At 37.2% G+C, this 10,176-nt stretch overlaps 1 protein-coding gene across 1 annotated transcript; it reads left to right on the plus strand.

Annotated features, from left to right (window-relative positions):
• The first annotated feature begins 5,184 nt into the window (after positions 1 to 5,184).
• Positions 5,185 to 7,658, plus strand: LOC134301042 (uncharacterized). The gene is made up of 4 exons (XM_062985575.1): positions 5,185 to 5,661; positions 6,198 to 6,353; positions 6,460 to 6,552; positions 6,923 to 7,658. Exons 1-4 carry the CDS (start codon positions 5,185 to 5,187, stop codon positions 7,232 to 7,234), a joined length of 1,038 nt encoding a protein of 345 aa, XP_062841645.1. The 3' UTR covers positions 7,235 to 7,658.
• The last annotated feature ends 2,518 nt before the right edge of the window (positions 7,659 to 10,176 follow it).

A 10,176-nucleotide genomic window follows, 5' to 3' on the forward strand; every position in this document is an offset into this window, starting at 1 on the left:
TTAAGAAACAGTAAACAAAAGTGAGAATTCATTCATACAAGAAGTAGTCAGTCTATAACAAAAGATACACCAAAATCTGTCTGGTAAATATGGTTTGGGTTTAAATTTGACATTGAGCAAGAAAACATTTTTAGGCTTTGTGGATTTTATGCTGTATACCATGCCCTGTTCTTAGCTCTTTAATGCAGCCTAATTAAAATATGTGTTAATTAATTACCTTTGCAGATACCATGATCAAAGTCAAATAGTCAAAAAGATATTACACCTTCTTTTGCTCTTCTGCCATCTGCCCTTCTTCCCACATATACTGTACTCTCACAAAGTTCTTTGCTAATGGCAATCCCAATCTGTCACCAAAGCATCCCATTTCTGTCTCAGAATATCACACAGTGTCCTGTAACGTGGCATTCTTTCACCCCTTACTTTTCTATCTCCATGTTGTCTCAGATCCTCCTACGTCTTATCTCGCTTTTTCACCCTTTCAATTGCATACCTCCTGGTAGACAGAACAGCAAGAAGGCCCACTCTTACATATGAACTGTAATTTATGCCCTCTTGCAACACATAAGGCTGGACTACAAATTGGCGCAAATTAAATGGCCAAAATAACTTGGACATCTCAGCATGAGCTTGTTGGACATCTTATTTCAAAAACAAATTGTATTAAGTTAGAGTGACATCTATTTTCAGTTATAACAGTCACTTTTCTACACTGAAAAAATGGAAACTCGAGGGCTGTTCAAATTACAAATATGCAGTTTGTATATATTACATAATTTATTTATATTTCTCTTCAGAACATGTTTAAATCTTGTAAATATATTTCAATTTTTAGGTATGTAAATTCTGCTAGTTTCAATCATGTTAAGAATAATTAAAGTAGTTATGTTTTATTACCCGGGAAATTTCGCCTTCGGGGGTCAGTCTCGAGGACAGAAAACCGTCACTGTTGAAGCACGCCATATTTTCCCTCGCTTTTGAAAGATTTACTGTGGATGTGGACCGCAAACTACACGGAAAAGGTAATTAAAACTTATTAAGTTTCAGTCAGTGTTAGAGGTAGTTTGTTTACATGCAATATTTGAACAAGTTTAGTTTTTGATATGCCGATAATTTCGAGCGAAACGAAGTTTATGTTAATGCTTAAACGTTAACTTTTTTTTATCAGTATTAATAATGCGGTAATGTGTCTTAGATTTTGAAAATGTATGTGACAGAACTTCTCTTTTAAAATCCGTAATAAATGGTAGTTTTTTTTAAAACGTTACTATTGTAAAACAAGCTAACGCTTGTGAAAATAGACTTTATATATATGAGATAACTTCATTAGTTAAATAATATTATAATTCTTTAGACGGTGTTGGTCAGTTTTCTCATTATAAAAGCCTTTATGGAGTCTCACTGTAAATTCCTATGGTTTATTTTAAACTGTTTAGACGTTTTTTTCATCTAGTGCCATTGTTTGGCCTCTTGAGTGCTGTTCCAAAGGTTGTGCAATTGTGGTGAGTACATTTTTTTTTCATTTTGAACAAAATCTTATTTTAATGTAAATGTAATGATTTAACACTTAAAAGTATATGTTTGAAATTTATATAAACAGACCACAAATGTGTTTCTCTAAATTGAAATGTGGATTAGATGTTAGATTTACTTGATTTCTATGAAGTAGTTAGTTAAAAAAAAATTAAGTTTAAAATTATTTTAAATGAAATAATACAATTTATTTTGTACTTTATAGGTATCCTCCAACTTTGCTCTGAGTGCTGTGTCAAAGGCTCTTTAGTGGTGAGCATTATTATTCAAATGCACTTGTTGCCTTACTGAAGTTGGAATATTTAGTCCATGTGCCAGGTACAGCTATTGATGAATTTTTACAAGAACTTTACTTGATAAACTCTGCATCAGTTCCACTATCAAGAGATGCTGTAAGGGATATCTTTCAGCATCACAACCTACATGTTGATGAATTTGTAGTTACAGAAATCACCACAGCGGTTTGCTCATCTAACCCTGTTCCAAAAGCAATTGAAAAAGGTGGCCCTCTAAGCACTTCGTATCGACGCAAACAGTACTACAAGGAAAAATTCAATGTTGTGGAACCAATTACTTACATACTTGATCATAAAAAAAAACACACTTTTCAGTATGTTCCACTGTTAAAATCTTTGCAGCAAATTTTAAATAGAAAAGACATTCTTGATAGGATTATTCAAAATCATAGAGAACAGCAGGACATCGAACTTGACCCATCTTATGAATTCAGGTCACCTGAAGATGGTTTACATTTTAAGGAAAACAGCTTCCTGAATGCAGATGAGTTGCGAATATCACTGCGTCTCTATATTGATGATTTTGAGACCTGCAACCCCCTAGGCACTTCCCGGAAAAAACACAAGCTTTGTGGTATTTACTGGATTTTAGGTAATTTGCCACCAGGCTCCCACTCGTCGTTGTCGTCTATTTATCTTGCAGTACTTTGTAAGAGTGGTTTTGTAAAAACTTACGGTTATGACAAAGTTTTGGAACCTCTTCTTCAAGATCTAAAAACTCTTGAGGACCATGGTGTGTATGTGCCTTTGTTTGGCAGGTCTCTTAAAGGTACAGTGTTGTGTATTGTGGCTGATAACTTGGGAGCTCACAGTATTGCTGGATTCATAGAAAGTTTTTCTGGTGATTTCTTTTGTCGGTTTTGCACAGGAAGGAGTTGTGATATTAGGAATCATTGTGTTGCATCTGGTGCTTTCAGGCTGAGAACTAAAGAGGACCATGCAGAACATGTAAAAACAGCTTGTGAGATCAATGCACATTGCTTTGGAGTTAAAAGGGAGTGTGTTTTTACCAAAAATCTGTCTCATTTTCATGTTGTCTCCGGTTTCCCTCCTGACATTGCTCATGACTTATTTGAGGGCATTGTGCCTGTTGAGCTGGTGTACTGCTTGGCATCAATGATTTCAAAAAAGTTATTTACATTGGATCACTTGAATAAAGCTATATTGGCTTTTCCCTATAAATGGTCAGACAAAACGAATAAGCCACACATTGTACCACAGAGTGTCTTGGTTCGTAAAACTATTGGCGGCAACGCTCATGAAAATTGGAGCCTACTGAGGCTGCTTCCATTTGTGATTGGGCATCTTGTGCCAGAAAATGAGCCAGCGTGGCTTGTGTTGATGGATTTGAAAGATATTGTTGAGTTAGTTGTTGCTCCCGTGCATACTGATGAATCCATCTCATTCCTTGACAGCAAAATTGTTGACCACAGACAGAGGTACCAAGAGCTGTTCCCTGATGTCCGAATTCTACCGAAGCACCACTATCTTGAGCACTATCCTCAGATGATAAGATGTTTTGGACCAGTAGTTGCAGTTTGGACAATGCGATTTGAAGCCAAGCATGGCTTCTTTAAGAACATTGTGCAACACACCAGTTGCTTTAAGAATATACCTCTTACTTTGGCTTCAAAACATCAAATGATGATTGCTTTTCACATAAACTTGCCATCCTATGGTACATCTAGCCTAAATGTATCTAATGTATCCACAGTTCCAGTTGATGTACTGAAGGAGGAAGTGGCTGAGGCTATTAGGCTAAAATGCCCTAGCATGTCTGAAGTTCATCTTGCCAAGAATGCATCAAGTAGTGGCATAGCCTACAGTAATGGCATGGTAGTTGTCCATGGATCAGCAGGTGGATTACCAGAGTTTGCTGAAATTATTCAGATTTGTGTAATACATGAGAGTCTGTTTTTTATTGTAAAAGTTCTGTGTGGGTGGTACAGTGAACACTACAGAGCCTTTGAACTAAGCTTGTCCCCGTCCAGAGAAATAAAACTTGTGGCACTCAGTGACCTCACTGACACATATCCACTGGCCTGTTACATGGTTGGATCAAGCCGTATGGTGACCTTAAAAAGGCATATCATTATTAAAGGTTGGTTAACCCTCCCCAAAGTTGTCATTAAAAGTGTTCTGTTTTGTACATATATGCAATTTTGTTGACTTGTGTGATCTAATGAACTCCAGGGCTAGGTTGCCAAGAGCTCCCAGTAGGGTCTCCCAAGGTGAACAGGTCTGGAGTGAAGATCCAAACAAACACGATCCATATTTCGCCCTTATGAACCCAAAGGAGAGCACACTGTGTGCCCTGCCCAGGAAAGGGTTACCAGGACCTACCCCTGGAGCTTGGCATGGGGGTAGTGTCCAACAACGAGTTTCTTGTGGCTAGGCAGCCCATTTAACCCTGGCCGAGCTCAACCCGAAAAGGCAACGTGGGAGGATGTTGTGGACCCACTACCCGCAAGATCCAGATTAAGGGTGTGGTGCAGTGTTTGTTGGGCACAGTGTGGGGGAAGGGGCCCCTGGCAGAAACATCTGGGTTTTTTGCTTGCCCTATTGCCACCATGACCCTAAAAGGATAAGTGGAGTAGTTGATGATGTTTTATGATTTGACTACAAAATAAAAGCCTGGGCTAGAATCAGTTTAAAAATGAGAAACCTGACATCCTATTCAATACATGGTTGTTTCAATACAATAAAAATAAATAAATAAAATAAAAAATCTGATTAACCTAAAATAATAAGTAATTATGCTTTAACCTAATCACTATTCTTACTTTCTCTTAACAGACTAAGGCATAGAAGGATGTATTCCCCAGCAGTTCTCAGAGTTATCCTGGGTGACAACAGCAGTCAGAGGATAACTTTCCAAAATGGACTTCCTGAATCTATCAAATAACTTGTTGATGAGGTACAAAGACAGTGTGAAGTTCACTTTAATTTTAGGCTTCAATTTATGGATGCACTATTTGGAAATGAGTTTATGAACCTTACTTCAATTGATGAAGTACAGGATAGAGGGACAATCAGAGTAATTCCCATAACCGACGCTTCAGCTCCCCACTGTGCTAATATCTCTTTTACCTCAGCTACTGCCCATCGCTCGGTTGATGAATCCTCATCTCTGTCTAGTGTTGACACAGATATACTCTCTTCACCAGAGTCAGAGTCATCGTCATCAAGCTCTCGGTCATTTTGGCCTAGAATCTTTCATGTTCCTAAGTTTTGTTACGATGCAGAGTTGAAACTTCATCAGGGCAATGCAGCTTACAAGGAAAATGGTACATTGCTTATTCCAGATCCAAAACTGAAGTCAAACATTCTTGACGGCCTGGTGCAAGAAATAGTTATGTTTAAAGTTTATGTCACTGATAAAGAGTTTAACACTGTTGGAGAGGCCCTCATCTCAAAGCATCCTTGCCTGACTGAGAAAGGCTCCCTCACTGGATTTGCTGGATGGAAAGCTAGCTTGAAGAATAAACTGGCAATCTACCGCACTCACTTGAGAAAGCTTGGGTGTCCAGAGGTGACAATAAACTCTCTTAAGCACAAACCAGAGGGCAAATCAAGTGCTGCTTTTGGCATAAAAAAACCTAGGAGGTCTGAAGTGAACTACTGTCCCTCCTATCCTGCTGGAGAATCTGTTAAGAGCCTTGAGAGTGTGAGAGTTGAGCTTCTTTCAGATGTTAAGAAGAAGAGCAACAGGGAAGTACTGAGAATGAAAATGGAAAAGACATTTGCATACAGGAGACATGAAGTGGTTCGTGATACACCAATGATACAAGACTTTCAGGCAAGATGGCCAGCACTCTTTGACGTAAGCGAGGTATGTAATTTATAACATTCTACACACAGAGATGTTATGAACAAGCTAAAACAAAAGCTGTTTGTATGAAGCCTAACTGTTGAGCTTTGCCACAAAGCTAAACATTTGGCATATTTTTGTAAAATTATCTGCTGGCTGCTTGACGGCCCCCCTTAGTTTTAGACAAATTATCGTCATTATGTAGTCCGCTTATGTGCCCAACAAACATGTGGCCAACAAACACTGCACCACACCCTTACTTTGGATTTTTTGGGTAGTGGGTCCACAAGATCCTTCCATGTTGCCTTTTTGGGCTGAGCTTGACCAGGTTATGTGGGCTGCCTATAGCCACCAGGAACTCCCCGTCGTACACTACCCCCAGGCCAAGCTCCAGAGGTCATAATACTAATTATTTGTGAACTTTGGAACTGCTGTACAAATTAAACTTAAGCTTCCTCTTGCTTATAGTAAATAAACGGGTGACAAACGTTTTCATTGTATTTCTTTCCAAATTCCTGCTTCACAGCACGTTTATGTCTAATCATTCTTGTTTTCAGATAAATGCTGAATTTAAGCGGATTACCACCATGCCCCTTCAGTCCAGATTTCTCTCTCAGTTAGATGTGCACTCTGAGAAACTGATGGTTCTGTTTAAAAAGAGAGGAGGACAAATAGGCAAACACCTAGAGAGCATCATAGCACCCATGGCTCAAGTAAGTATACTTCCTTGAAAAAAGTACTGCTTTGTTGATGTAGCATTTGATTAAAAGGAAAAAGACTTTAAGCAAACAACTTGCTCTGCTTATTCCCTTTGAATAGAATGATGATGTTGATTTAGGACGAGAATGTATCATCAAGGCAATTTGTGTGTACCTCAACGAGGATCCAGAAAACCTCTTGAGAGAGTATGTGGTGAGTACTATTTACAATGTCTATTTATTGAAATTCTATATCAGCCAAGTCAGATATCAATATTGTAATGATGGGGCTGTGACAGTATGGATTTTTACTATGGTGAAAAAGCAACATATGCCTGCTCTTTGGCAATTTATTGCCAGTGACTTGTTAGCATGTAAATGAATATGGGTAATAAAATACAGTACATAGAATAATAATTCTGATGAGAATATTGCAGTTGAAATCCATTTTGGGGCCCAGTGCGATCATTCACAAAAATGTGTAGGCTAACTTCAGAACCTGTCCTTTCATTCTGCAGTACAATATTTCCTCTACACATTAGCAATGTGTTTGTGTAATCTTATTTTGTGACTGTGTTCTTCAGGCAGCAGATGAAGCCCTCATCCAGGGATCCATTGAGGAGACCACACTGGGAATATATGTTTTAAAAAAAAGAGATGCCAGTGATAAACCAGACGACATTGGGATTGTCCTTGAGGGTCAAGTGGTCTTGCAGGAGTTGGATAACGTTGCATTAGCTTCTGCAATGTTGTTTGGCCTAATGTATTCTCTAAACCTAAACTACCCTCCTGAACTCAAGTACACCTTCGAAGTGCTTCAGAAGGTTGTCATGGAGCTGGAAGGCAACACACTCTCTAAGAAAGTCCAAGTCCTTAAAAACAGACTTTATCAGTAAACTGACGTTTTGGAATGAATCACTGAATAGAGGGTATCTTGGCCTCAGCCTCTGTTATGACCCCTCTCATTGATTTTTGTGAACATATGTGAACCTTGCATTCAAATGCTTTGTTATATATGCATATATTATTTATAAGTGGTACAGTACCCCCTTTCCTGTTGGATTTGGGGTGATTTGTTCATGCATTATTTACTGTTGAAGACTGTAATGGTGGGAAGCAAGTCATTATAATCGTTTGAGCGCTTGCACATTTATGGGGCCTTTGTTATTAACAGATTTACAACACTACATTGTTAGGTAAACACAAATATTATAAGGAAAGTCTTACTGTTTTGTTTGAGGTTCGACCAATACCTACTGCTTTTATCAAAGATATTAGCTGTCCAGAGTTGAAAACTACAGTGTTGTAAAAAAAAGTATTTGCTCCTTCCCAATTTCTTATATTGTTGTTCATTTGTTACATTTTAATGTCTATGAGTTGTAAACTAATTTTAATATAAGATAGTCAACATGAGTAAACACATTACTATTTCACATGTTCAATAAACTAAACTATTATTTAAAAGCTGCAGTCATGCCTAGTAACACCGAACACATTTGTCAATTGGATTATCGGTTATCGGTGTTATCTGTATTGAATACATCTTCATGAAACTAAATGATCATTTAAAAGCTGCGTTTGTGTTTGCTTGTGTTGTTTATTTTGTGTTAATGTTATTTGAAAGCTGTAAAACATTGGAATGTGACATTGGCAACAGTAGAAGATTTGGGAAGGTGCAAATAGATTTTTACAGCCTTGTACGTAAGAATTATTTGCGTCATGTGGATCACTCTTTGTTCTCTAATGTTTTTGCATAATTAATGGTTAGCATGTCAACAAATTCATTCAGTGTAGTTTGGTGTGAAATGCTCTGTTTTAGAGAAATTTGCAGTTTTTATATGTAATATTCATGCTAAATAGTGAATAGTTATATTTGTGTTGCAGACATTGTGAACCCATGTTCCAATCACCACTGAAAAGAAAATTTGATTTAACCACTGCATACTACTACTGAATGATATTGCTTTGGGTTCCAGTAGTAATGGATGTTTACTATGCATTTTCTTTATAAAACACATTATATAACTGATCAACCATAACATTAAAACCACTGTCCATTTAATCAGCTCCACTTACCATATAGAAGCACTTTGTAGTTCTACAATTACTGACTGTAGTCTATTTGTTTCTCTGAATGCTTTTTTAACCTGCTTTCACTCTGTTCTTCAATGATCAGGACTCTCCCAGGACCATGACAAAGTAGGTATTATTTGGGTGGTGGATCATTCTCAGCACTGCAGTGACACTGACATGGTGTTGGTGTGTGTTGTGCTGGTATGAGTGGATCAGACACAGCAGCGCTGATGGAGTTTTTAAATACCGTGTTCACAGCGTGGGCAGCGTCCTGTGACTACTGATGGAGGTCTAGAAGATCAAACAGCAGCAATAGATGAGCGATCGTCTCTGACTTTACATCTACAAGGTGGACCGACTAGGTAGGCGTGTCTAATAGAGTGGACAGTGAGTGGACACGGTATTTAAAAACTCCAGCAGCACTGCTGTGTCTGATCCACTCATACCAGCACAACACACACTAACACACCACCACCATGTCAGTGTCACTGCAGTGCTGAGTGATCCACCACCCAAATAATAACTGCTCTGTGGTGGCCCTGATAAAATGGACAGTGTGTGTGTAGAAACAAGGAGGTGGTTTTAATTTTATGGCTGATTGGTGTATTTTATTTTATTTTTCAAATGTATGTTTTGTGTATATGCACACAGATTTTTGTTTGGGTTTTTTTTTTTTTTTTGAGTGACTTATTTATTTTCCTGGTAAAGTTGTTTGAGGAAGAAAAGGCCAAATCCTCACAATAGTGCAGTTCAGAGTAAATTTATAAAAATGATTGGTATTGTTACTAAATACAGATATTTTGTGTTTTTAAAGAAATGTGTGTGTGTTTATTGCCATGTTGGCTTTCTGAAAAAATAATGTTGTAGGTAAAAGATTAGGCAAAATTAGTTAGGTACAAAATACACTACTTAACATGAATCAGGTTACAAAATAATTTGAAAATGTAAAATTGATGCCAAAGGTTTATAACTAAATAGTATCAGGTTGACCTGGGGATAGGTTGGTTTAACACACTGTGTACTTAGCATAATGAAGTCATGTTGGTTTAATAGATGATATTTCAAAATAATTTACTTTAATGAAAAGCTTTAAATTTGTATAAAAATTTAAAAAGTCATGTTAGTTTAACAAATAATAATTGATTATACTTTACGTTAATGAAAAGCTTTAAATTTGTATAAAAAAGTCATGTTAGTTTAACAAATAATAATTGTTTATACTTTACGTTAATGAAAAGCTTTAAATTTGTATAAAAAAGTCATGTTAGTTTAACAAATAATAATTGATTATACTTTACATTAATGAAAAGATTTACATTTATATGAAAAAGTCATGTTGATTTAACAAATAATACTTTAGTGTGTAGAACATGAATGCTTAATTTTAGGTAAACATAACTTTATTATGTGCAACCGATGTACATATTTTTTTCATGTAAATCCAACATAGTTTTTTTTTCAGTGTAAGAAGACTTCTAACAAGACTGTAAAGCAGCGGTCCCCAACCTTTTTTGCACCACAGACCGGTTTCATATAAGATACAATTTCACGGACCGGCAGGGGCGGGGGGATTTAAAATAGAGCTTTTTCGCTGCAACGAGACACTGCTCCCACCTAGGGGTGATTGGTGATTTTGAGACAATAACACCCATAAAAAAGTAGTGTTTTCATTGCTGATGTAGTGATCGCTAATTATTTATTCTTTCTGTGAGGCCCGGTAATAAATGACCCAGTGGTTGGGGACCACTGCTGTAAAGTATGTCTG

The sequence above is a fragment of the Trichomycterus rosablanca genome, chromosome 2 (genome assembly GCF_030014385.1).
Source record: "Trichomycterus rosablanca isolate fTriRos1 chromosome 2, fTriRos1.hap1, whole genome shotgun sequence".
NCBI lineage: Eukaryota > Metazoa > Chordata > Actinopteri > Siluriformes > Trichomycteridae > Trichomycterus > Trichomycterus rosablanca.

Excerpts from the sequence above, each read along its gene's own strand:
- LOC134301042 (XM_062985575.1), top strand. The coding sequence starts at position 5,185 with ATGTTTAAAGTTTATGTCACTGATAAAGAGTTTAACACTGTTGGAGAG. Across the intron at positions 6,354-6,459 it reads TCATAGCACCCATGGCTCAA|AATGATGATGTTGATTTAGG; the intron begins GTAAGTATACTT and ends CCCTTTGAATAG. Across the intron at positions 6,553-6,922 it reads ACCTCTTGAGAGAGTATGTG|GCAGCAGATGAAGCCCTCAT; the intron begins GTGAGTACTATT and ends TGTGTTCTTCAG.